Raw genomic sequence first — 26,411 nt, 5'->3', positions numbered from 1 at the left:
TTTCTTTTATATATGTGTTTTCATTTACACTGAAAACATTTTAAATATTTTTTACACAATTTAAAGTATTTAAGCATTTATTGTCATTAACACTTAAATTCAGTTTATATATATATTTACATATACTGTGAACACAGTTTGAAAAACACACCTTTAAGCATTTTAATATTTGATGTAATTTTAATGCAAATATATTTAGTTCATTTAGACTGCCAGTCAAAAGTCTGCATGTATTTGCTGTAACGTTACTTCTGATCAAATAAACCAGGCTTGATGAGCAGAAGAGAAACATCTTTGACTGGCAGTGTGTGTATTCAGGTTTATTTGTAGTGAAAGCGTTTGAAAACCCACCTTTTAAGAATTAGGATTGATTTATTTTCCAGTATTTGGTATCCTGCAGGGTGTTGAGAGTCATGCACAGCAGTATTGAGTTGTGTTGTGAGGATCTGATGTGTTTCTAGCGACATCATCATCATCCTCACACTGAGCCAGAGGACTGAGATCAAGAAGATTCAACCCATTTATTTCACTGAAGCATCTACTGTGTCCCTGAACACAGTCATCTTAGGTTGAGCACAGGCGAGCGAGATGGGTTCGTTGACGTTAGGTGTGTTCTCGCGATACTTTGAGCTCAAACAGCGATCGGTCTGAAGCCGAACACACCGGACGATCACTTCATTCCAGAGGGTTTATAGAAGAAAAGTACATTTTAGTGATTAAATCCAAAAATGGCCGAAGCAAGTGAAAACTCGGATGCGTGTTCAGAAGACACTATGATCAAGATCATCAAAAACCTGAGTAAGTCTTTGACATTGCCTTTCTTTTTCTCCATTTGCTCGACATTTGGTCTTTTCCAACAGTAAGTTATATCATCATAAATCGATATGCAAAAAAGAAAAGAAACAGTATATTCTTATGTCTTTGTATATTCATTTTCATATAATCTTTGCAAAATTCCCCTTTAAAACGAAAGTGAAACAGACCAGCACAGGGTTTTAAATCAACTATTTACAGGTCTATTTAAATTCTGAAAACTGGACGTTATTTCTTTTGAAATCAAGGTATTTATAAAACAGGACTGCAACAGTCAGATGGTAACTCTGAAGGAAGAGCATTATCAGGAAGGGATTTTGGTGAGTGACGTTTTAACCCCCAGCAATGCTCTAATTTTTATTGATTTTAAAGGGATAGTTCACCTAAAAATGAAAATTAGCCCATGATTTACTCATCCTCAAGTCATCCTATAGGTGTACATGACTTCCTTCTTTCAGATGAATCCAATCCGAGTTATATTTAAACATGTCCTGGCTCTTCCCAGCTTTATAGTGGCAGTGAATGGCTGTTGAGATTTTGAAGTACAATTAATTGCGTCCATCCATCATAAAAAAGCGCTCCACACTGAATGAAGGATCCTGAAGAGAATCGATGGATTTGTGTAAAAAAAGGTCATATTTAAAACATTATAAACTGTAATCCTGTTATAAACAGTACGTGAGCGGAGATTTTTTAACAGTGGGAGCGTCGTGGTTTTCACTCGCTCCACCACCGCTCCATCTCGAGTACAATTCATGCCAACAGCCCGTAATATAACTGTGTATTTAGCATTCAAACAAATGTGATGCATTACATTTGGCTATACATTTTCTGCCCCCATATCTTAAACTATGTGATCATTTTAATAGGCCTTTATCACAGTCCGCGTGTCGTTACATTCGGCTCCGATTAGTAACGTAAAGTCATTTCCGCTTGCAGAGGCCAGTTTTGTTAAACTGAAAATTAAACTAAAGTAGTTTAGTTGAACATTAAAAATAAAATAAAATCAGTCCGAGTATGCAATTCTAGTTGTATTTTTTATCAATTCATTTCTTAAATTATCTTAAATTGGCCCGATGCCAAACTTACATGCCGACTCCCTGTACTACGTTATCGCCTGGAACGGCAGTTAGCACAAGCTAAAGAAAACAGTTTATAACATTTGAAATATGGATATTTTTCTAAATGCATTGATTTGTGTGGAGCACTTTTTATGATGGACAGATGCACTTTTTTGTGCTTCAAAATCTCAACAGCCATTCACTGCCATTTTAAAGCTTGGAAGAGCCAGGACGCTTTCAAATATAACTCGGATTGCATTCATCTGAAAGAAGAAAGTCATATACACCTAATGGAGTAAATCAAGGGGTCATTTTCATTTTTGGGTGAACTGTCCCTATGTCCTGTCATATTTGTCAGTCCAAACAATAAAAAACCAGTGCTTATGCTGTATAGTGTAATAATGTAAGAATGTAATCAAGGTTTAAGAACGTATTTCTGTCTCATCAGTGAAACTGCCTTGCAGTCATCAAAGGCCAGCACATTACATCATCGCTTGGTTCAAGTATTGCCTTAAACAGGTAGTTCCCGTCACACTTCCTGACACTGATTCCTGAAGAGTCATGTTAAAGCAGTTCTCCTGTTTTAGAGACAGACTGAGTTCACCTGTCCTGCGTTTGACGAGGGCCGACGGAGAACCTGTGGAGCGAAGCTGTCTTACCGGAGCATCTGTGGACTGATTCCTCTGACGAGCAAACAGAGAGGATTCTTAGAAGAGAGCCTCAGTCTCCTCACTGCTACAAATCTGTGCCACTTCAAAGCTGTAAGGACATGAATCTGATCGTTTAGCACAAACTCAAATCACACCTTCGTTCATTTTCATCAGGTCAACCTTTAAAGTAGACGCAAGTTTAGTTTGCAAAATAACCCATTCATGCCTATACTGTAGTGTGTCGCTCAGTAATAATCCAAACCCCTTTCTGAAGTGTCCAGGCTGCCTGTCTTACGTGGAAAGACGAGATGAGAGGAACCTGTGTGTGCACTGCACCATCTGTACAGCCAATAAGAAACGAACATACAACTTCTGCTGGAGCTGCCGGAGCGAATGGAAGGGCCCGACCCATAATGCATTGCGCTGCAGCAACAGCGGCTGTGGACAGGAAGCGGTAGATCTGGATAAATCTTTGGATAAAAGCTTTGGGAACTTGATTTAGGCTTCTGTTTAATCTGGTATCTTATGCTTCTGAACAGGCGACTGAAGATCCTCTGGTGCCGTGCACTCCTGAGTTTAAAGAGAGGAAGCTCAGTAAAAAGAAAGATGATGTCAGTATTTTCAAAGGCCTTAGAAACACAATCTGACACTGACTGCTGTTTTAATACAGTATATATGGACACTAATCGTTAAATTACTGTATTGTAGTGCTGTCAAACGATTGATCGCATCCAAAATAAAAGCTTGTTTACATAATATATGTGTGTGTATTGTGTATATTTATTATGTGTATATAAATACACACACATGAATGTATATATTTAAGAAAAGTATGTTATGTTTATATATTAAATATAATTATATAAAATATAAGAATATACATGTATAAACATTTTCAAAATATATACTGTATGTGTGTGTATTTATATACGCATAATAAATATACACAGAACACACACATATATATTGTGTAAACAAGCTTTTATTTTGGATGCGATTAATCATTTGACAGCACTAATATAATGTTATAAAATTGTAAAATGATGATTGTGGTAATTGTCCCGAATCTCTTTTCCTCTTCTCTCAAGATTTACCCAATGAAGGAAAGATCCCCTGACAGAAGACGTTTAGCACTCCTGATTAATAATGTGGAGTTTGAGTATGGAGATGATCGGGTCGGGGCAGAAAAGGATGAGTTGGGTATGGAGCGACTGCTGAAGGGTCTCGGTTACACCGTGCTGACATTAAGAGACCTCACAGCACAGGTATATGCACATTATAAATACACCACTGTTCAGAAGTGTTAGATCAGTACTGTATTTCTGTTTCACATAAACACCGTTCTTCTGAACTTCCTATTCATCTGTCAATCCTGGAAAATAAAATGCATCACAGTTTCCACTAAAATATGAGCTGTTTTCAACATTGATAATAATCAGAAATGTTTGTTGAGCAGTAAATCAGTATATTAGAATGATTTCTGAAGATCATGTGACACTGAAGACTGGAGTAATGATGCTGAAAATTACAGTTTAACACATATTCACATAGAAAACTTATTTTAAATTATAATATTTCACATTTTTACTGTATTTTTGGTTCAGTGATCACAAAATTCACGGCTCAGATCATATTGCGGTTTTTGAGTCACTGTTCAGATCATTTTTCAGATTGGCAAGAAAAACACATTTATATCATTGTAACTTTGATTTTTATTTACTACTGAAAGCACACTTTAAGTACTTCTTAAATACCACAGTGAAAACTACTAGCGTAAGAAAGTTCAAACATGATTAAAGGCACGGGAACAGCCAATGAACAGCCAACGAACAGCCAACGAACAGTCAATGAACAGCCAATGAACAGCCAATGAACAGTCAGTATATACATCTATATATGAACAGTCGGCACATGAACATTCAATCAGTAAATAATATATATATATATATAGCATAGATAAAATATAACAAAAAGTTACAAATAAAGTAAGGTCTAACAGTAGTATTTAGGTACAGAGATGTAATTAGTGTAAAATAACACTGTATAGTGTTCACTGTATAGATTAATGATCTATTCATAGAAGGGGCTTAGCTTAAACCAGGACTAGGCCTTAGTTAAATTAAGATATTTAAACAGCTTTAATAAAAATACCTTATATTTTCACTTGAGACCGCTCAAACAAGCCTTAAGCCTTGTCTGTGAAACCAGGAGATAGACTTTAATTTATAGGCTGCTGTCCCTTTAAGACCAAATTTAGATTTTCCAACTTCTTGTTCACTTCAGATAAAACAGATGGTGTTTACAAGAATACTTGCTGAGACGGGTATTTTAACATCATTTTGTGTGTATGTGTCTGTTCAAACGCAAGGAGATGTGAATTGAGTTCTCTTTTGCCTCTTCTTGCGCTTGAATGGTTTTAAATTGTTTTGTGTAAATTTTCAAGACATATAAAAATGATCAATTTTCACTGGTGGTTAAATTTAGCAGTTATTCCGCAAATAGCATGTGCTCCGGCCGAACCGTGGGGCATGTTCTGTGCAGATGACGGATCATCTACGATCCGTTCAAACCCTAATATATGTGTGTTGTTGACCGTTTGATGCTCAGGGTATGAGTGCTGCCATGCGAGACTTTGCCCAGCGAGAGGAGCACAGCCAATCAGACAGCTGCTTTGTGCTGTTCATGTCACATGGAAGCGCCACTGGAATCTGTGGAGTTTCCAGCATAGTCAATTCAGACGGGGCACAGGACATTTTCTCCACAGATGAAATATATAATTGCTTGAACACTACAAACTGTCCTGGACTGCGAGACAAACCCAAGATAATCCTTATCCAGTCGTGTCGGGGCGGTAAGTTACAGATGAACGGGAAGTGACGCTTTCTGAAGTGATGCATGTTTTGGACATCTCAGAGAATTATTAAATATTCCTAGAATCAGATATAGGCGCACAATTTAATGCACTTCAGTTCGATCCAACAATCAACAATCCAAAAACATTTGGCTTGAAACCTGGGCAAACCCATTAAGCCACTAAGAATAAAACATGAACAATAAAACCTTCTCTAAGCGCCAGCACACATGTGCATGACCTCTAAGCTTGGCGCACATTTGGAACTGGATTTTCAACTGTATTTCTTAGATATTTGATTGGCTCGGGCCTCATACAGGTTGCTTGTGTCTCACCGTCTATCACAGGTAATGATGGATGTGTGGCTGTCCAGGACAGTATACCAAAACAAGAGCACCGCGAGAAAGACTTCTGCTGCCTGAGGTCCTCCACTCCCGGTAAACACATTTAAACCATAACATTCCCCTAAATCATATGTGTTATATGGTCAATGAAAAACGGCATAACCTTCATGAAGAAATCAGTTTTTAATGTACTGGATATTATTAGTTGGTTGTTTGGCTCGCATCTAAGCTGCCATTTCTTTATTCAGATACTGTGTCCTACAGGAGTCCTCAGAGAGGCTCAGATTTCTTCCAGGATATCGTGGAAATATTTAATACGCATGCTCACGAGGATCACATTGAGGAGCTTTTCAGAAAGGCAATGTCACTATGAACTTCTCAGGTTTATTGTTTAGTGTATTTCAACTGTAACTCAGATCTTAAGTCCAATTCAAGCAAAAGTATATAATAGAGGAATAACACCTTCTTTTTTTAGTTTACTTTGATATATTATTATGTGTAGTTCATTTTAATTTAAATTTATTTAATATCTTTTTCTTACCAGGTCCTTAAGAAGTTTAAGGAGAAACATCCTTGTCAAATGCCATGCAAAGACAGAACAACACTATCTAAAAAGTTCTACCTCTTCCCTGGGCTGTGAAATACAAAGAAATGTGATTAAAATTATGTCTTCTTTTTTAAGTCTTGTATATAGAAATATTAAAAAGGTGATTTTTTTCCCAAAATTGTGCATTTTACTTTGAAGTGCATTTAATATCACTCTAAAATCTCTTTTGGTATGCCTGTACATATAATAGCATAGTTCAAACAGGAAACAAATTGAATCTTTTTTACATCCATATATAAGGATTAGACAGACGTGATACAGTCTCTTCCAAATATTAAATGTTTTCTCACTAGAAAACACGTTTCTGCTGGTGTTTGTAAAAAATGAACAATAAAGGGTAGAGAAGTACTTCATTCAAAAAGATGTTTGGTTGTGAAGACACTAAAACACAAATACAAAGTCACTTTCAGCTGATTACCAATTAGACTAAGGCTATGTTCACACTGCAAGCATTAGTGCTCAATTCTGATTCATTGCTCAGATCTGTATAGCTGTTCACATTATCATCTTTAAATGTTGGCAGTGTCAGGTTCCATTGTGAATGAAGGACAGCGCTGAACTACACTGAAACAAATGATACATTGAATTTACTCTTTTTTTAAGGTAAGTGGTTGCAATCAAATTATTTGAGCTACATTTAAATAATCAAATTTAGTTGACAAACTTTCAGTAAAATTTGTTTATTTAAATGTAGCTAAAATAAATTGATTGCAACCACTTACCTTAAAAAAATGAGTAAATTCAATGTATCATTTGTTTCAGTATGAGCACATGCGCAAAAGAACGATAACGAGATGCATTAGGCGCGCTGTCATATGGAAGTAAACACAGAGGCCACAACTGCAAATGTGGAACTGGTTTTATGGCATTCAAAAACAAGCACTTAAAGGGGTCATATGATGTTGCTAAAAAGAACATTATTTGGTGTATTTGGTGTAATGCAATGTGTTTATGTGGTTTAAGCTTCAAAACACATTATTTTCCACATACTGTACATTACTGTTTCTCCTCTATGCTCCGCCTTTCTGAAAAGTCGATTTTTACAAACCTCATCGTTCTGAGAAGCGAGGTGTGCTCTGATTGGCCAGCTATCCAGTGTGTTGTGATTGGCTGAATACCTCAAGCGTGAGACGGAAATGTTACGCCCCTTACTGTATTGTGATGCTGTGTCACGGCACAACCACACAATAACAATAAAACCCATTATAAACGAGGCATTTGTTGCATCCAGTGGGGACATTATTGATGATTATAATGACATATACTGTGTTTTTACGCATTACCATGTCTGCATTTGTGATCGGAGAAACGACAAACAACCAGCACTGCTCTACACTGCTCAAAACTCACGTTTGAATTGTCAGTGGCAAGTTCTTTAAATAAGAAAACATACTTACAGGCTGTGTGTCAGAAGCAAAGCTGGAATTGCCCCACTTTATAGAAACAGGCTTTGAGCACAGCTGCCAGGCTACTCTCCCAGGTTCAGGAAACAGTCAATGCGCTGCACACACTCTAATATTTGGGTTGAACTGTTCTGGAACAGTGCTGTAAATACAACTTAAACACTGATTTCTAGTTGTGTTCTCTTTTGGAAGCCCAAACAAAGTACTTTCACAACGAAACACAGCGTCTCCAGAACATGGCGCCGGTGGCAGCAACAGCACTACAGCCAGAATAATAGTTCTGCCTTCTTTCATTGCGCATACATTTGGGCGGTGTTTTGCTAATCTCCCCACACCGTGAAGTATGGGGCGTGTTTGAATGAGCCGTTTTAGGAGGGTGTGGTCAAGTCTTAACTTTTATAAAGAATATCTCTTTGGTTTTGCAACTTCAGGGATGTTATCTATGCGCAAACAGCTTGTAACACTCCAAAGAGAAAGGAACACTTGAAATCACATCATATGACCCCTTTAATATGAAGTGACTTACTTTAAAGAACAGTATTGTCTGATTTGCTCTTTATTGCCAACACAAATAGTTCCATATATGAGTGTCTGTTTACACTAAGTGCAGACAGCGAGAGGCTATTGTTGACAGAGGCTGTTTACAGTAATTTCAGCCACCAGTATCTGGTTGAGATCATAGACTGTAAAACAAGATGGACGACGCGTCTCCGCTTCCTTCCACTATAGAAAAGTGAAGCCAAAGGATCTCAGTATGGCCGCTGCCATCGTGAGTAAATGATGTCATTTAGAGCCAGAGTCTGTGCAGTAGAGATTAGTTTAGAGCCAGAGTCTGCGCAGTAGAGATTCGTTTAGAGCCAGAGTCTGCGCAGTAGAGATTCGTTTAGAGCTAGAGTCTGCGCAGTAGAGATTCGTTTAGAGCTAGAGTCTGCGCAGTAGAGATTCGTTTAGAGCCAGAGTCTGCGCAGTAGAGATTCGTTTAGAGCTAGAGTCTGCGCAGTAGAGATTCGTTTAGAGCTAGAGTCTGCGCAGTAGAGATTCGTTTAGAGCTAGAGTCTGCGCAGTAGAGATTCGTTTAGAGCCAGAGTCTGCGCAGTAGAGATTCGTTTAGAGCCAGAGTCTGCGCAGTAGAGATTCGTTTAGAGCCAGAGTCTGCGCAGTAGAGATTCGTTTAGAGCTAGAGTCTGCGCAGTAGAGATTCGTTTAGTTTCAAGTCACCTTTATTTTTATAGCGCTTTATACAATGCAGATTGTGTCAAAACAGCTTTACAGTGAAAACAGTGTGTCAATAATGCAAACTCAAATTCAATTCTGCTGTAAAGCAGCTCTAAAAAGAGGATGATAGTAAACACTCAATGTTTCTATTAGAGTTAGTTCATTGTTGATTCAGTGATGTTATCCTTCAGCTGAGCTCAGTTCTAATAGTCTCTGTGAAATCAAGTCGACAATATTGCCTAAGCAAGACAAAGGCAACAGCGGCAAGGAACCAAAACTCCATCAGTGACAGAAATGGAGAAAAAACCTTGGGATTTCAATTGAATATCATACAGTAGAAATGAAAGAATATTTGACAGATCAGAAGTTCCTGTACACCTCATTATGAATATATATGGGAAAATCACAATTTAATGATATTTCAAACATCTGAATGCACATTAACTAAAACTTTTACAAATTATCACACAAAGTTGTGTCTGTTTTCTCCACAATCCATTTTTATTACACTGACCAACAGTTAGTTAGTTCTCAAATTCTCAAGTACATTCATGTAGATGTCTCTCTCTTCTCTGTCTCTCGATGATTTGATTACAATGTTCTTTTACTGGCTATTTCCCTTTTATGTTTTTAGTTTTCTTATGTTCTCTTTTTCGTGGTTCCTTCTCATAATATGGCCTTTTGTCCTTGTTGTTCCGACATACAGTCTTTCTCAGTTTGGAAACAAGTTCTTTCACCTGGACGTGCAAGCCTGCGCTAATGTCAAGAACATGATTATTTTTTATGCTTGCATATTTCCATGTTCCATTTTGTGTGCTTTCTTTACCGCTGAAGACAATCATAATATATTTACTGGCTGTGCTTCCCAGAAACCTATAGATTTTTTTAAATGCTTCAATATCTTTCTTGTTATCCCCTAACGGGGCCACCCAAAGGATCATGTGGGGACCAGGGCTGCACATTTTAAGAGCCTCCTTGATTGTTTTACCATGCAGCAGCTGAGATTTAGAGGATCTAACTGCACTCACAATCATCTCTGCCAGAGTTTTTTTGTCGGTCTCTGGCCGGCCCAGCACAAGGATCCTCAGATGCCCCGTCACGGCAAACACTGAGAAAACATCCAAAGCACATGAGATCAAACTATCCACACATTCATTCACCAGTCAGTCTCAATCAAACACAGGTGCACTGGCGCATAAGTGTTCAAGATCTTATAAGAAACTGAAAGACATATGTGACCCTGGACCACAAAACCTCAATTTTGTGAAATTGAGATGTATGCATCGTCTGAAAGTGGAATAAATGATCTCTCCATTGATGTATGGTTTGTTATGATCGGACAATATTTGTCTGAGATTCAACTATTAGAAAATCTGGAATCTGAGGGAGCAAAAAAATCTAAATATTGAGAAAATCTCCTTTAAAGTTGTTCAAATGAAGTTCTTAGCAATGCATATTACTAATCAAAAATGAAGTTTTGATATATTTACGGTAGGAAATTTACTAAATATCTTCATGGAACATGATCTTAATATCCTAATGATTTTTGTCATAAAAGAGAAATGTATAATTTTGATCCATACAATGTATTGTTGGCTATTGCTACAAATATACCTGTGTTACTCATGACTGCTTTTGTGCTGCAGGGTCATATATTTGCATAAGGCACCACTATTAAAGAAAATGTGTTCATATTTGCAATCTAGCTACCAACCAAGGAACAAGCAAGAGTAACTCACTGCAACAAAAATGAATCTCTTCCGCAGTAATTTTGTCTTGTTTTACATTACAAATATCTAAACATTTTTTTTAACAAGATTACTGGAGAAGCAAAATGACAAAGTATGGCGTCTGGTTTTCTGAAAATTTTGTTAATTTACGATTAAAATTAGAAAAATATCTGCCAATTGGGAAAGAAAAATTCCCTTGTTTTCCCTTTGAATTAAGATGATATTTTCTGACCCCAATTTGCTGATATTTTTCATAAACTAACAAAATTCTGAAAACAAATTTTGACATCTTAAGTCAATTTGGTTCTCAATTAAATGCATCTGGATCCAAGAATGTTTAGATATTTGTACTAGAAAACAAGACAAAATAAGATTTTTGGAGAAGTCTTTTCATGTTTTTAACAATTTAATTAAAAGGAACATGTCCTCTGTATTCGTTCTGGTTCTTTAGAATTCACTGCAAAGAAATAAACTTCATTTTTTGGAATAACATTGCTAGTAAAATCAAATAATTTGTCAGTTGGCTTCTCCATCCTTACCTTCCAGTGGTGGTTTATTATGAGCTCTGCCACACTGCAGAAAAAGAAGATAAAATATTTGCGGTCAGTCAGTATGCACAAGTGTTTCTGAATAGCTCTGACCAAACTGCATTTGTTTTAAATGATAAATCAGTCCAGATTGCATCACCTCTGCTCTGCCTGTTTCCACTGGTTCTCCTGCTTCAGCAGCTTGCATTTTGGGCTCTTCTTTCACGTCCTCCACCCGTCCAACTGACGAAGCTATAAAATCAGACACGGATGCTGCTTTATTAAAGAGATAGTTCACTCATCCTAGCTGTGAATGACTGTCTTCTTTCAGATGAACACAATCAGAGTTATATTAAAAACGGTCCTTGCTCTTCCAAGCTTTATAATGGCAGTAAATGGGTGCTGAAACCCAAAACATTGCATCTATCCATCATGAAAAGTGCTCTACACAACTCCTGGGGGTTAATAAATGCCTCCTGAAGTGAAGTGATATGTTTGTGTAAGAAAAATATCTTTAAACAGTAATCTGTAGCTTCTGCTAACTGTCATGCGTGCAATTCATGAGAGAGTGGTGCTCCGGCGGATGACCGAGGCATAGCGTATTTTCATTTTTGGGTGAGCTATCCCTTCAAGTCTGTAAATTATGTTGGCCTTATACTGAACACCAGGTTTTAAGATGTAGTGTAATGTGTACCTGAATTTCACCTCATAGAAAACATGGATTGAAATCATGTTTTCAAACAACAATATCATTTTTTTGTGTTCGACAACTGGCAAATTTTATGAATCAAGAGCCTCAAAGACACCTGGAAAGAGTATTAATATTTGATGTGATACCATGACAACACTATTTAAAGTGCCCCTATTATGGATTTCTGAAGATGATCTTTCATGCGCTCTAAGTGAATGAAAACATCCTGCAAAGTTTTCAATCTGAAAGTGAAGTGTGTATACAGTTATTGTCTCTCAAAGGATCAGTTCACGTCCAGAATAAACATTTCCTGATCATTTACTCACCCCCATGGCATCCAAGATGTTCATGTCGTTCTTTCTTCAGTCTTAAAGAAATTATGTTTTTGAGGAAAACATTTCAGGATTTCTCTCCATATAATGGACTTCTATGGTGCCCCCGAGCTTGAACGATCCCAGCCGAGGAAGAAGGGTCTTATCTAGCAAAATGATCGGTTATTTTCTAAAACAATTTAAAATTGATATACTTTTTAACCTCAAACTCTCGTCTTGTCTGGCTCTGCATGGACTCTGTTTTTTCTGGTTTATGACAGTTAGGGTATGTTGAAAAACTCCATCTCATTTTCTCCGCCAACTTCTAAATCATCCTACATCGCTGCAGAAGCACCAACTCAGTGTTTACAAAGTGAATATGCAAAGAAGATCAAACGCTCTTTACAAAAAAACCGCAAAACAGCCATGTAAGACAGAGTTTCCCTAGATTAGACCCTTCTTCCTCGGCTGGGATCGTTCAAACTCGGGGCACCATAGAAGTCCAGTATATGGAGAGAAATCCTGAAATGTTTTCCTCAAAAAACACAATTTCTTTAAGACTAAAGAAAGAAAGACATGAACATCTTGGATGACAAGTGGGTGAGTGCATTATCTGTCAGTTCTTGTTCTGGAAGTGAACTACTTCTTTAATGTCACTGTTCATTTGCATTTGTTTTAGAGACAGTCTTTGTTGAACACAAGAGAATCTCAGATTAAGAGCAAAATTGTGAATGTACTCACTTCTCTGGTACAAGAGCAAGTAAGCTTCCCTAGACCTACATTAAAAGATTAAAAACTACAGTTACTTTGTAAGTTAATTCTGTGATTTGATGCATAATTAACATGAGAAATTAAGAGCATTTGACATTACTGGAACTTACCCTTTCAGTTTGCTCTCATCAGTCTGAAGGAAATCACAAGAGCACAGCTGATACAAAGCACCCGAAAACAGTGGCCATTTAAATCTTAAATATAATAATAATAACACATTACCTCTGTGACACAACTGTCGTCGAAACAGTACCACTTGTTATCTGTATAAGATCGGATGTCAGCGGTGTAGTGACCGCCGTAACGGCTCCCCCAGTGGTTGATCACGGCATAGAGACAATACTCCTGCTCCTGAAACAACATCAGCAGGGTTTCACTACGATTCACACGTGTTAAACTCATATTTGATTATAGCCAAACAAAAGGGTTTATTGTGGTTACATACCTGAAGAGATAAATGAAGCGGTACATCCATGGGACAGTTGTTTTTCTCAAACCTACATGACCTGTAGTCATACACAAACCTTTTCAGGTGCAAAGCCAGTATTGTTGGATACTCGTGTATTTCACAACTCTGTGTAAAACAGCAGCACAGTTACGTGTTGGGATTTGAAAGACAAACTGTGCTACACAAACTGAATCCAATGCACTTTGAGCAATATCCAGTGGTATACTAGCTTTGAAAAAAATCAGGCAGTCACACTTTATCTTAACCCTTGTGCGTAAATAAACAAAAGTTGCACATAGGTCCATAATGGACAAAAATGTCTGCGTCGAAAAACTGTCATAAAATTCGAAGCTTGGGAGCACAGACTTAAGTTTGGTCTTGAAAAACTTGAAAAAGTGAAACCAAAAAAAAGTTATAGAGGTTTAAGTTTATGAAAATTTATGAATAATATTTTCTATAAAAATATATTTTATGAAACATGTTGAACTCTAAACCTGCTAGAAAATCAAAGCCATAAATCTAAACAACTTGTGTTCCAAAATTGAGGTTGATATCTCAAAAAATGAGCTTTCAGTAAGATTTTGTTTGGGCGCAGCACCAAATCTTTTGGATTGGTGATTTTCAGTACAGTTTTTCTCTCTCAAATATTACACACACACAATTGTTTTTAATGACACATACAAACCACACTCTAACATCCATACAAACACACACACACAATTATAGCTGAATTATTTATCCAACTGACTCTATAATACGCAGAAGCAGAAAACAGGAATAAAGCAAGTATTTGCTTTACAGGCCAAACCTGAAAAAAATGGCGCCATCTGGTAAAAAAATTTAATTTTGAAGCTTTGCCAACAGAAAGAAAGCCTATTAACAAAATTTGCGTCATTTTACAGTTCAACGATTAAAAATAGCAGTTTTAATGGTTTTCAATGGGGACATTTTTGTCCTTAAGGCCCTGAGAGGAACTATTTTTTGTACCTAGTGTAAAATAGATTTATTAAAGAAAATGGGGGGGAAATAGTAAAATTCCAATAAAAATACACACCTGTGCCAAAATTCATGCAGCTGGCAATAACAGGCAAAATGATCAAAAAAACAAAACTGAAAAGGACAAAAATGGCCTTTTCAGGACATTGCACAAGGGTTAAAGTCAAGTTCTCACAATTAACAAACCATTAACTATGACTTTGGCCTAAATAAACTCCTAATTTGCTGCTTATGAATAGTTAGTAAGGTAGTTGTATTGGGTATGTATATGGTCCTGCAGAATAAGTACTAATAAACAGCCAATATGTTATTAATAGACATGCTAATAAGCAACTAGTTAATAGTGAGAACCAGTCCCTATATTAAAGTGTTTCCAAATAGGCTTTTCAATTTTGTATAGAAATAAATCAGCAGCAAAAATCCATTTTACCCATATTGTGTCACTTTTCTCATCGCAGTTTTCACAGTACATCTGGTCGTCCCCAACTAATTCTGTAGACGCAAAATATGATTGAACCCCATCGTCCTGAAATCAGAATAGAAAGGTTTATGATGACCTGCACACAAGCCTCTGTTTACACATAATTATGCAAGAGTGATTCCGCAATTTTCCACAAAATACAGGTAATTGCAGCTTTTTTTTTTTACACAATTCTGACATTTGTTTTCTCAGAATTCTGAATTCAAATCTGGCAAATCTGACTTCATAACACACAATTCTGAGAAAAGAAGTCAGAATTGTGAGATAAATGTCACAATATTTGCTTGTTTTTTTATTCAGTGGCTTCCATTCATAATAATCATGAATACAGAAGGTCAGTGAATTTCCCTCACCAGACTATACGGTCCATCTCTGGGGTTCAGAGCGATCTGAAGCGACTTGAAGGAGCTGTCATCATGGGACTTGTGATTTTCTGAACATTTTCTGTTGTTCCTCATAGTTCCACTAAAGACCTGTTTCAGTTAAAAGAGTCACACACTGCACAGGACCATCTTTACTGATTAACAAGCAAACGTTCTGTTATTTTTCAGCATTGTTACATGTTGAAGGAAAAGGAAAAGAAATAGACTACCTCAGCCAAATTAGGGCCTACTTTCTCTAGGATATCTAGGAAGTATTCCACAGCATCCTGCTGCTCATATGCTGAAATTAACCAGAAAATACAACACACCTCATACACACAAACAGAGTGCAGTTACAAGAAAAGATGCCAATCATAAACATACTTCTCTCTATAGCAAGAGCCTGGATTACTCCTTTGGTTGAGATGCTATGATTGCCCCTGTCCTGTCTGCTGAGCTCTTCGAATAGTTCCTTTAATGCTGACTCTAATTCCCCACTTGTGTCACTGGTAGTTCTAAAAAATGAAACAAGTTCTTTTCATTTCAGTACGATTATTCATTTGAGCCACTAACAAGACAAATTAAAAATCCATGAAGAGCAAACCAACAGCAGCACTCTCTTTCTGAACGCTTCGGTCATGAAGAGCACCTGCAAGGTTGCATTCAGATAGCAGGTTGCACCTTGATTGAGCAAACCTCTGTATGAACCTAAGGAGAGGAAGCAGATGCTTAAAACTATCTGAACAAAAATGGCAACATTAATAGCAGCAGTTATCATGTTGTTCATAAAGCAATTAAATATTTGAAGGGTTTGATTTCATGTTTCGAAAACACATTTTTTACTTCTCTCTGATGTTTTGAGAAAGTATCTCAACTCGCAAGGATCTTGGCTTGTTTGCTCTGCTGTTTGTCTTTCATTCAGAGTGTGAGAGGCCGATGATCCGTCGACTGGATCCTTTATACTCATCTTTTCAATGGCCTTTTCCGTCTGATTTACTGCACATGCACAGAGACAGCCATTCAGGTTGCACTCCAGTTCAAACTTGACCCATCACATTCAATTCTTGTCAAACCCAATCTAATATGTATACACCTTTTTGTAAAAAAAATAATAACTAAAAAATGCAACTTTAGGTACTATTAAAACTGATTATCCTGTGAAAGTGTATAATTTAGTAATTGCAATACAATCACTAATCATACACCCAGAGATCATGCAATGTCTTTTCCAGCCATTTTCCACTGAACAATTACAGTATTTTATTTTTCTCATGCAGAATATCTAAAAAAACTGATGTGAGACGGGTTTACCTGAAGCTACAGCCTGCAGAGCGGTGGAGCCAGCGCTGGGCGTTTGGGACGGAGCCTCACTGAAGGCAACACGGGGGAAATCCTTACATCTAGCCTATATATAAAGTCTAAGAAGATGAATAAGTGCATCAAAAAGGCCTTACCTTTGCCTGGAGAGTGGCCATGAGAAACGTCTTTTCCGTGTTTTTACAGCAGAGCCCAGGTGGAGAGATCTTCAAATATTTGAAGGTATATGTTAAGATTCTACTGCGTTTACCATCAGTAAACAATCGGCATGGCAGTTGTCTCTAGTCATGTTTTAAATATGTGAATTATATAAGAAATAGACTTACTTGTTTAGCACAGCTGCATCTACTTTGGTCTTCATTTCATCTACAGAGAGGAATTCACAAAGGATTCATTCTTGCACTGTTCTATCTAGATTCTGTTAGTAGCCTATATAGTATTGTCTAGATTGACGCCAGCACAGAACAAGTCCAACCCGCTTGTACACATTTCTACCTTCATCTCCCTCACTTTCCACGTCCACACAGCTATTTACATCATTCCTACACGCTGGAGATACACATTATATGTTTTTCTAATTCAATTTCCACATAAATCTAAATTGTGTGGTCCCAGAGAGCATGCGTACGTCTGTAAGATGTCTGTTAAAGATCGCTTGATCTGGAAAGTGTACAAACATCTGTAAGATGTCCGTTTTACACAGATTCTAAACATAAACATCTTAAAGACATCTAATAGACGTCTCTGATAGGAGACGTAGACGTATTGCAGATGAGCAAATACTCTAAAAAAAAAGATTATTGCGGTAAATGTGTTTTCTCCCTGAATATAAGATGGAAAATGATGCCGAGTGCAAGGATGAAAATTGGCAAGTTTACAAGTTAACAGTTAACGTCAGTGGAAATGCGTATAAACAGTACGCCGAATACAAACAGAAAAACGCGAGTTTGACGTGCATATAATACGCAGTTTTCTACCCCACAACCCTAATCCTACCCATTGCGTATCATGTGCATGCCAAATATAAACTCTGCATATAAACTCGTGCTATTCATGAGATCAGTTTGCCTATAAAGTATCAATATGATCTTTATGAGCAGCCACGCGAACAACGATAAAACAACTCTTACCTCACACACAGCACGGGAATAAACCAGATAAAAAAATAAATAAAGATTAGCCTAATGCATTTCAATGAGGTTGAAACGTTTCATCAATAACCAGTCTGAACATGAAACTCACTATTATCAGGATCCTCAATGTGCAAATCGAAACTACAGTTGGATTACAATAGTTTCAGTTATGGATAGATACCAGCCTTTAAAGTAAGTGCTTAATTCCTCCCTCGCGTGATCTCATCAATCCAGAATAGATCATTGAAAGCAAAAGTGCAGTTATAGACGAAAACATCTCCAAACATGAATGTAGCTTTCACTTTCACGAAAATGCGCTTCTTACATCGAAACAAAACTTACATCTGAAAGTGTAAAGCTGAGACTCCCATCGACTCAAAAGCACACCCTAAAGGCCATCTCAACATCTCTCCACCTGGGCTCTGCTGTCTTTTATTCGGGAGCAATGCCAATCATCCGGTAGATGACTCGTTTTACTGGTTATAATGGAAACTGTATTGGACCCTGTGGGCTTCTACTGGTAACTCGTCACCTTCTGGTGCCTTAAAACCAATATGTCCTAAAACACTCTACAGGCAAACATTTTTTAATGGTTTTAATGGTTAAAAGTTGATGGTTTGTAATGTTTGTAATGGTATTTGTAATAGAAATCCTTAGAATTTCTGTGATGGTTTCTATTGTTTTTTTAAGTCCCTTCAGAAAATTAACCATTATGCAGTAACCTTTTATTTATTTATTTATTTTTTTTGGCTTATTGACTACCATTTGTTTAATCAGTTTTACTACAAATACCATGGTTATTGTAGCAAAACTGTGGTTAGTTATAGTAACCATGATTTATATATATATATATATATTTGTAGTAAAACCATGGTTAATTTTCTTAAGGGAGGTTACCCTGGGCACTGCACATTTAATTAGCACAACTTCAGCTCATTATATCACTGAAATGACGTGGGTGTAACAAATGAAACACTGGGCTGAGAAACATTAGATTTTTCCCCCAAAAAACATTTATTTAATCCCATACAAAAAACTGGACAAAATCAATTAGGAAAGATACATTTGCATTGCATAGCTCACCCAAGTTAACATTTCCTCATCTATTTAATTGGTATTCAGCTCATTTTATCATGCTTTTATAAATGTTTCTTTCATTGTGACAACAGAATTGATAATCAACACTGTCAAATGTTTCCTTGTTCCAGATGTGTTCAAATCCAGATCTATACCTGACTGTTGATGATACATTTAGACATGGTTACATTTTAAAACCGGCTTCCAGCAGTGTGGGCTGTTATAATGTTTCAGTCTCAGAGGGAAAGTATAAAGTCTATATCTGTAGATTTTTGCAGATATGTGCAGGATGAATATACAGCACACTTGTCTCTCTCTCCTTCGAGCCTGAAGACTTCTGCTTTATCTTCCACCTGGCAAACGAATAATGATGCAGATAGTGGATTTATCCTTGATCCCATGGTCAGAGAACTTGTCCTTGTCATTTAGTTGTTTACTGGTGTAGAGTAATCGTAATGCAGACGGGTCTGTGAGAAGTAAATTAAGCATTTAGTTATGGTAATAATTACACTTCAGCTGAAGCACAGAACAGTTATGTACAGACAGAATATGGTCCTCTCGTGTATTCATATAGCTTTTAGTGTTCACAGTACCTGATGCCTCCTGTGGCAGTTTCTCAGCAAGTTTTTGCTTTAATTCCGCCACCGTCGTGTTATTGAATTCTTCCTCTGAATTGGCGACGTCTATGGTTTTCCTCTCGCCTTGCATTCCAACAACAAACACTTGATAGATTCTCCCCATATCTCACCGAAGACACGCAGACTGATGTCACACTTGCTCTTGTTGACTGCATGTGAACTAAACAAGTCTCTAAGCAGTGCACTGTATCGTCAAAGCGAAAGACTTGTGTGATACGATTACATACTGTAGCTACACGTGAATGATGCTAGAAAACACAGCACACCCAAAATAACCTCAAATATTCAAACAGCCCTTGAAGGTTTATCAGAAAGAGAGTGATTTCTCTGAAGTGCTCGAGGAAAAGAAAGTAAAAGGACAACTCGTTATATCAGAGAATAAACAATTCTTCATACCATTATGAATTTCCCTACAATTGTTATATTTATTTTTAAACTTAAACTTTCATCTTTAATTGAGAAAAAATATTTTTCTTTAAAAGTTTCACATTTCATTTTTTAGTAACATCTGAGTGATGATTTCACTTTCTTTTTTTCTAAACCGAAAGTGAATGCATTATTGGTTCAGGTCACAGGTAGATATCGGTCCACTTCCCCACTGTCTCATTCATGCTTGTAGTTGCTCTAGACGAACTGAACACGGAGCCTTCATCAGGATGCAGGACAACCAGAGCAGCGGACAGTACGACGTTAATGATGCGACGCTGAAATTCGTCAGACGGAGAGACGACATAAGTAAGCCCCCCCAACATTTCTGTATAAGGGAGTTAATGGGTGAATAATCTCTCAGGTTAAAACAAGAAATTAAGTGAGTACTTAAAATGAGACACTTTTGGATTTACACACAACTTTGTGCTTTAGTGTTTAAGTGTTGTGACTCTTAGCTTTAGATGATGACCCCAACATTCTGAGAGCCGAGATGTCTTGTGGCCATGCGGTGTCTCCAGAATCGCTGACTGCCTGGTGTCGCAGTCTGCTGGACCAGGTGGGTCAGGAAGTTTCTATGGAGCTAAATGTACATGTAAATAAATAAATAAAAAGGTAGGCTAATTATCATTATCCTCCTATTTGTTGGTCTGTACAAACATGTTAGACAGTTGTATATGAAAGCAAACTTTATGTATTTTAAAGGGGTCATGAAACGAGAAACCTAAATTCCATTGATCTTTTGACATATAAGAGGTCACTGTACTATAAAAACATCCTTTAAGTTTCAAAACGTCTTAGTCTAAAAACAGCTTATATTGAAGGCAGTCTGCCAAAACGACAGCTTGTAGAATGAGCCACTCTATGATGTAATAGAGCTGGTAAACCCCGCCTCCGCAGAAGATCTACATCACTGCCTGTTTAGCCCCGCCCACTGATTCTACATCACTGCCTGTTTAGCCCCGCCCACCGCCTCTAGGTGAATGCAGGTCTACACAGAAACCAAACAATACAGATGCTCCGTAGACAACAAGACTGATCCCAACATTAGGAAAGAGTAAATGAACTTTATTTTTAATGAAGATCCAGACTGTGCCAGTCCTTTGTTCACTTCATTTTATTTTACGGATTAATTTGCAAACAAAGCACAATTCAATGCAGGACTTTCAGAAAGATTGAAACTAAAAGACGATGCTAAAATACTCTGTCATTTTTGCTCATACAGATAAGAGCAATGCGTCTTTCGAATCTGTAAAGACTCTATGTGTGCACTACTCTACGTGCGCTTGAGCGCTTATTAGGCTATGTAGGCAATTAAAGGCTCATTATAATGATTTATGAATAAACGTGCGATTAGTCAACTAATGCTTAAAATGAACGAGTACTAGTTGACCAGAACAATCTTTAGTCAAGGGCAGCCCTAGTTATTACAGATCATTTGATATGCATTGAGTTATTTATGCGTTTTTGACCTAAATCACGATATAATCTGTCAATCATACACAACTATTAGCCAATCACAGCAGTGGGCGTTTACTTCCGAGTCTACAAGCCACCAGGCTTATTCATACAGAGTGTTCTGATGAGGGGGGTTAAAATAGGACAGAAAATAGCCTATTACTTATAAATTATGATGTTTTTGATGTAAAAATCTTGATAACATTATACTGAAAGTGGACCTCAGGGAACAGTACAAAATAAAAAAAACAAAGGCAGTTCATGACCCCTTTAAAGGAACACTCCACTTTTTTTAATCAGTCTTTCACAAGAATGTGCTGGTAGCTGCAAACAATTTGGTTTTATTGTGTTCTTTCTAACAGGGTCAGTATAAATTTCACTGTCCAGCTATCACACACGGGACAGTAAAGTGCAATGCAGAGTGGCCGTATTTGGAGGTCAGGAAACTGGCAGTGCTTAGTGATTCAGAGCAGGCTCATTTCGAGGAGAATATGGCTCTTATGGCAGCATCTGAGTACTGCGAGTTCAAATCAGTGAGTAGAAATAACATTTCAGTGAATACATCTCTGAATTAATTGACAGTTGATGAACTTTCTCTGGCGTGTCTCTCTGTAAGTGTCCAAGCTGTGGGTCCTATGTTGAGCGAGAAGATCTGACCAACCTCTGTGTGAGATGCACCATCTGCACAGCTGTCAAAACGAAGAGCTACCAGTTCTGCTGGCAGTGCATGAGAGAATGGAAAGGAGCAGCTGCTCACGCTCTCCGCTGTAGTTATGAAGACTGTGTCAACCCAGATGTTGATAAGCTAGCAAAATGTACCAATATGAGGCTGTCTTATGTGAACGATGTAGAGTGTCCTGCCATCCGAGCCTGCCCCACCTGCGGTCTCCTTCTGGAACACAACGGCTACGCTTGTAAGAACCTTATGTGTAAGCGCTGCAAGGTGGAGTTTTGCTTTCTATGCCTAAAGCTGAAGCGTGATTGCAATCCGATCAGTGGACCTTATAACGTCTGCTCAGTTGCACCGCGGCAGACTGAGATTCCAGTTTGGAAGAGATAATCTGGATTGATTAAATTGACTCACGTTGTAAACACACAGGTCATTGTAAATACAGCTCCTTAAGTTGCTATAAAAATATTTTTAAATGTGAATACTCATTTTCGACATGATGCACCATTGTCAAATAGGCTATTTCAACAGCAGTTTTTATGTTTTCTACAACAAAAATGTAATTAATGCAGTGTGTGCCATTAAATAATAGTGCTTTTAACTTTAAATAGACTTTCTATTTGGAATGTATCTGTGATTGACATTTTTTCTGATGCCTTCAAGGTTCAAGGGATTGAATATACATGAAAAAGATTGTATTTTGATGAAGTGCTGAATAATGTTGTGTTGATCAAACAATACGAAATAAACTGCCAAGCATTCCTCAGAAGAAGGTTTGAAAACAGTAACCGCTCTGGATGTTCATGATTTCATAACACACATGCACACACACAATGGCCTGGACCTCGGTAAACTTCACATGTTGACTCTGAATGATTCATTTGCCGTTCAGAAGTCCTCACATGAGCGTCTGCATGTATAATTCAGTGTTTCGAGTGAATGTTGAGAGTCCGTGGAATGAAAATGATGTGACGTTCTAATTCTACAATGCTTAATGTGTTTTAAAACACCAAACACAGTAAACACATTATTAATAAATCACACTATGTACAGGCAAGAAGACGAGTCCAGGATACGAATGCAACTGGTTTAATAACGCATTAAGTGTTTTCCTTCCAAACACCAACGTGGATGCATTACACAGTCTTCTGATTATGGGCTCTGCTTGTCTGTACATAGATTTATTAATAAAGTGTTTACTGAGTTTGGTCTTTTAAAAACTTGGTGTTGGTTAATAAATTACAACATAGTAAATAGCTCTCTGCTGTGTTTAATATAAATTAGAAAATAGTAGCAAAGTGATTGTAAAAAACTGTAATTTACAGCATGTTTATACATATTTTACTGTTTAATGTCATTTCCATGTATTTTTTTATAGGTTTACATTTTCATATACAGTGAAAATATATTGTATTTACAGCCTTTTAGCTGGATTTTTATTTTCTTTCATTACTGTAATATTTAATGTCATTTTCATTTAAATGTATTTATTTTTCTATATTTAAATGAAAACATTTTATAAGTTTTTTATATCTTAATAACATTTGATATTAATTTCTATATATTTGTTTCATATATGTATTAATTTAGTGTAAGTGCCATTTTAAGTGTCTTATTAGACAGCTTAAATTGATACTCTTATCCTTCTGAACATAAAAGGTTGCTATCTCTGCCTCTTTAGTTTTATATCCGTGTTCTGCTCCCTCGGTGCGGCAGATGGCGCTGTGAGCCGCGCTGAACCGGACTCACCCCCGCGGGAACATGGCGGCGGCCGCTGGAGCGCTTCTGCCCGGAGACGGCGTCCTGATCGCGGGCAAACTCTACTCGAGCGTCGCGCTGACTCTGGACACCTGCCTGCTGCCGCCGGAGAGCGTGCACTGCAGCCCCTCGCGCGCGCACGGACTGTCTGCGTGCACGGAGGAGCAGCTTCGGAACCGGATGTGCGAGATGATCCAGAGCGCGGGAATTCTGCTCCGCTTGCCTCAGGTCCGCGCGAGGCCAGCTTGTTGCCTAGCAATGACTTTATAGCCGCTACTTTTGAAAACAAACCCGCTTAGAACTAGTTTAAGCTGGTTAACTGTCTCTCAGTCGGGTCTCAAACTAGTTTAAGCTGGTTAACTGTCTCTCAGTCGGGTCTCAAACTAGTTTAAGCTGGTTAACTGTCCCTCAGTCGGGTCTCAAACTAGTTTGAGCTGGTTAACTGTCTCTCAGTCAGGTCTCAAACTAGTTTGAGCTGGTTAACTGTCTCTCAGTCGGGTCTCAAACTAGTTTGAGCTGGTTAACTGTCCCTCAGTCGGGTCTCAAACTAGTTTAAGCTGGTTAACTGTCTCTCAGTCGGGTCTCAAACTAGTTTGAGCTGGTTAACTGTCTCTCAGTCTGGTCTCAAACTAGTTTAAGCTGGTTAACTGTCTCAGTCGGGTCTCAAACTAGTTTGAGCTGGTTAACTGTCTCTCAGTCTGGTCTCAAACTAGTTTAAGCTGGTTAACTGTCTCAGTCGGGTCTCAAACTAGTTTGAGCTGGTTAACTGTCTCTCAGTCGGGTCTCAAACTAGTTTAAGCTGGTTAACTGTCTCTCAGTCGGGTCTCAAACTAGTTTAAGCTGGTTAACTGTCTCTCCTCTCCTGGTCTGGTCTGGTCTGAGATGGTTTTGGGCTCTTGTCAGCGGGTCGTAAAGGTCCAGTCGGTCATCCAGGTGAAAACCACTCTAAGTAAAGACCAGTAAACCAAGGGCCAGTTACATAAACTGCTTAGACTAGTCTTAAAACTTACTCGCCTAATTTGTTTCTACAAAACCGGTCGTAACTTTTTAAAATCCGTTACATTCAAATGTAGATTGGTCTAATTTAAATCTGAAAGTTACCACTTGATTAACTGTTAGTTAGTCAAACTAGTTCTTAAGACAAAGTCTTAACATGGTGACTATGTAAAGGCAAGACTAGTTTCACTAAAGCATAGAAGAAACACTTCAGACCATAACAACACTAAAGAGTGGCTGTTGCTAAGAGCTCAGAACTACTAGACAACCAGGGTTTTGAGTGTTTACTAGTTTAGTTTACTATACTAACTTAAGGTTTCACATGCTAGTAGCTTTCAAATGTAGTTGTTTGTATGTTCTAAGTGTTGATAATTGTTTTATCAGGTGGCCATGGCAACGGCCCAGATCCTGTTCCATCGGTTCTTCTACTGCAAATCGTTCGTGAGACACTGCGCGGAGGTGAGATGCTAATAGTCCACTTTAGACGTTCTGCTAGCTGTGAGTAACTTTACAGCTCTATGTCAGTTTACTAGTACTCTAATGAGAGTTAGTTGACATGTAGTTGCAGAGTTAAGGTCCTTGCACACCAAGAATGATAACTATAAAGATAACGATATTAGCGTCCACACCGGCGAACAATATCGTCTGTTTATTTGATCCGCCACTTTTAAATTCTTGAGCTCGCTACAGCAGGATGGATTCTGATTGGGTGTCAATGTTTTTATCGTTCATCAGCTGGAAAAAAATGATTCTGGGGTGCGTTTCCCAAACGGCCGCAAGTTCTGTCGTTACCAATAGAGTTAGCTAACATAGTAGCTAACGATGCTTTTGGGAGAAACACCCTTGAAAGTGATTCCAACAATATCGTTTCTCTCTGCCTTTATCGTTATAGTTGTGGTATGGTAAATTTGTAATATTGATAACGATTTTTTTAAACTATATCTTTATCGTTAGCTTTATAGTTATCATTTTTGGGGTGAACGAGCCACCAAGGTCCTTGCACACAGAGTTTGAAATTTTTGTACGCATTTGTTTTGTATTCGTCACAAAGCATCTCTCAAAATGCTTGCTATGGATGCGAAAAATGCAGAAAATTGAACCGGATTTTTTATGATGGACGAAAGTTTCGGAGGCAGTATGTAAAAGTGACTGACACAACGTGAGGTGGTATTTGTTTTTTAAAGTGTGAGGATTTCGGACTCGGCGTGCAAGGACCTTTACTTACAGTTAGCAGAATGTCTGAAATGGACTATTGAAATAATATCGAAACGTATACTAGCCGTCTGTCACATGACCTTTGACCCTGTCACAGACGGTGGCCATGGCGTGTCTTCAGCTGGCGTCTAAGATCGAAGAGGAGCCGCGGCGCGTGAGGGACGTGCTGAACGTCTTCCACCACCTCAAACACGCCGCAGGAGACAGGTAACGCATCGCTCAGCGTGTCGCGTGTGCACGAGTCTGCATGTGTGTTCTGAAGCTGCGGTGTCTCCGTCAGGCGCGGCAGTCCCATGCTGCTGGACGAAGACTACATCAGCAGCAAGAGTGACGTGATTAAAGCAGAGCGGCGCGTCCTGAAAGAGCTTGGCTTCTGCGTCCACGTCAAACACCCGCACAAGGTCAGGCTGCCGCATTTTCACGCGCATGTGCTGCGTTTTAGGCCAGAAACATACAGTTTAC

The 26,411-nt window shown here is 38.1% G+C and overlaps 4 protein-coding genes across 6 annotated transcripts in view; 3 read left to right on the top strand and 1 right to left on the bottom strand.

Annotated features, from left to right (window-relative positions):
* Positions 1-528: 528 nt before the first annotated feature.
* Positions 529-6,619, top strand: LOC306874454 (caspase a-like). 3 transcript variants are annotated; one of them, XM_079424513.1, is made up of 11 exons: positions 529-798; positions 1,062-1,133; positions 2,323-2,393; positions 2,462-2,635; positions 2,799-2,978; positions 3,064-3,135; positions 3,613-3,789; positions 5,132-5,375; positions 5,723-5,812; positions 5,968-6,077; positions 6,264-6,619. In XM_079424513.1, exons 1-11 carry the CDS (start codon positions 729-731, stop codon positions 6,357-6,359), a joined length of 1,356 nt encoding a protein of 451 aa, XP_079280639.1. In that variant the 5' UTR covers positions 529-728; the 3' UTR covers positions 6,360-6,619. The 3 variants fall into 3 exon arrangements, with proteins under 3 accessions (XP_079280639.1, XP_079280641.1, XP_079280640.1); XM_079424515.1 differs by having other exon boundaries at positions 541-798; positions 5,968-6,101; positions 6,264-6,440; XM_079424514.1 differs by having other exon boundaries at positions 628-798; positions 1,077-1,133; positions 6,264-6,475.
* Positions 6,620-8,934: 2,315 nt separating this feature from the next.
* Positions 8,935-18,095, bottom strand: LOC306874453 (ubiquitin carboxyl-terminal hydrolase 47-like). The gene is made up of 17 exons (XM_079424512.1): positions 18,054-18,095; positions 16,905-16,944; positions 16,716-16,784; positions 16,573-16,631; positions 16,105-16,257; positions 15,870-15,969; positions 15,646-15,776; positions 15,492-15,562; positions 15,253-15,372; positions 14,849-14,944; positions 13,420-13,548; positions 13,197-13,325; positions 13,085-13,107; positions 12,945-12,979; positions 11,362-11,453; positions 11,214-11,247; positions 8,935-10,052 (listed from the first exon to the last, which is right to left on the bottom strand). Exons 2-17 carry the CDS (start codon positions 16,937-16,939, stop codon positions 9,556-9,558), a joined length of 1,773 nt encoding a protein of 590 aa, XP_079280638.1. The 5' UTR covers positions 16,940-16,944; positions 18,054-18,095; the 3' UTR covers positions 8,935-9,555.
* Positions 18,096-19,734: 1,639 nt separating this feature from the next.
* Positions 19,735-22,766, top strand: LOC306874459 (uncharacterized protein). Its single transcript, XM_079424523.1, has 4 exons — positions 19,735-20,161; positions 20,311-20,411; positions 21,673-21,843; positions 21,927-22,766. Exons 1-4 carry the CDS (start codon positions 19,978-19,980, stop codon positions 22,368-22,370), a joined length of 900 nt encoding a protein of 299 aa, XP_079280649.1. The 5' UTR covers positions 19,735-19,977; the 3' UTR covers positions 22,371-22,766.
* A 923-nt stretch (positions 22,767-23,689) lies between these two features.
* LOC306874455 (cyclin-L2-like) overlaps positions 23,690-26,411 on the top strand; it is a 9,080-nt gene continuing 6,358 nt past the window's right edge. The window contains exons 1-4 of the mRNA XM_079424516.1: positions 23,690-23,966; positions 25,119-25,193; positions 26,047-26,156; positions 26,230-26,350. Coding sequence (XP_079280642.1) covers positions 23,742-23,966; positions 25,119-25,193; positions 26,047-26,156; positions 26,230-26,350 — 531 coding nt within the window. The 5' untranslated portion in view covers positions 23,690-23,741. The remainder of the gene's footprint in view (positions 23,967-25,118; positions 25,194-26,046; positions 26,157-26,229; positions 26,351-26,411) is intronic.

This window comes from Barbus barbus, assembly GCF_936440315.1.
Source record: "Barbus barbus genome assembly, chromosome: 9".
In the NCBI taxonomy this organism is placed as follows: domain Eukaryota; kingdom Metazoa; phylum Chordata; class Actinopteri; order Cypriniformes; family Cyprinidae; genus Barbus; species Barbus barbus.
The sequence above is the reverse complement of the archived record's forward strand: the minus strand, read 5'-3'. Positions and strand labels throughout refer to the sequence as shown.

What these genes read in the sequence shown, in the direction of transcription:
- LOC306874454 (XM_079424513.1), top strand. Translation starts at nt 729, where the DNA reads ATGGCCGAAGCAAGTGAAAACTCGGATGCGTGTTCAGAAGACACTATG. An exon ending in CAAGATCATCAAAAACCTGA is followed by an intron (nt 799 to 1,061) that starts GTAAGTCTTTGA and finishes TTTGAAATCAAG; the next exon opens with GTATTTATAAAACAGGACTG. An exon ending in TTGAGGAGCTTTTCAGAAAG is followed by an intron (nt 6,078 to 6,263) that starts GCAATGTCACTA and finishes TTTTCTTACCAG; the next exon opens with GTCCTTAAGAAGTTTAAGGA.
- LOC306874459 (XM_079424523.1), top strand. Translation starts at nt 19,978, where the DNA reads ATGCATTATTGGTTCAGGTCACAGGTAGATATCGGTCCACTTCCCCAC. An exon ending in GTCGCAGTCTGCTGGACCAG is followed by an intron (nt 20,412 to 21,672) that starts GTGGGTCAGGAA and finishes TCTTTCTAACAG; the next exon opens with GGTCAGTATAAATTTCACTG. An exon ending in AGTACTGCGAGTTCAAATCA is followed by an intron (nt 21,844 to 21,926) that starts GTGAGTAGAAAT and finishes TCTCTCTGTAAG; the next exon opens with TGTCCAAGCTGTGGGTCCTA.
- LOC306874453 (XM_079424512.1), bottom strand. Translation starts at nt 16,939, where the DNA reads ATGAAGACCAAAGTAGATGCAGCTGTGCTAAACAA. An exon ending in TTCAGAAAGAGAGTGCTGCT is followed by an intron (nt 15,777 to 15,869) that starts GTTGGTTTGCTC and finishes TTCATTTTTTAG; the next exon opens with AACTACCAGTGACACAAGTG. An exon ending in GAGATGGACCGTATAGTCTG is followed by an intron (nt 14,945 to 15,252) that starts GTGAGGGAAATT and finishes TTCTGATTTCAG; the next exon opens with GACGATGGGGTTCAATCATA.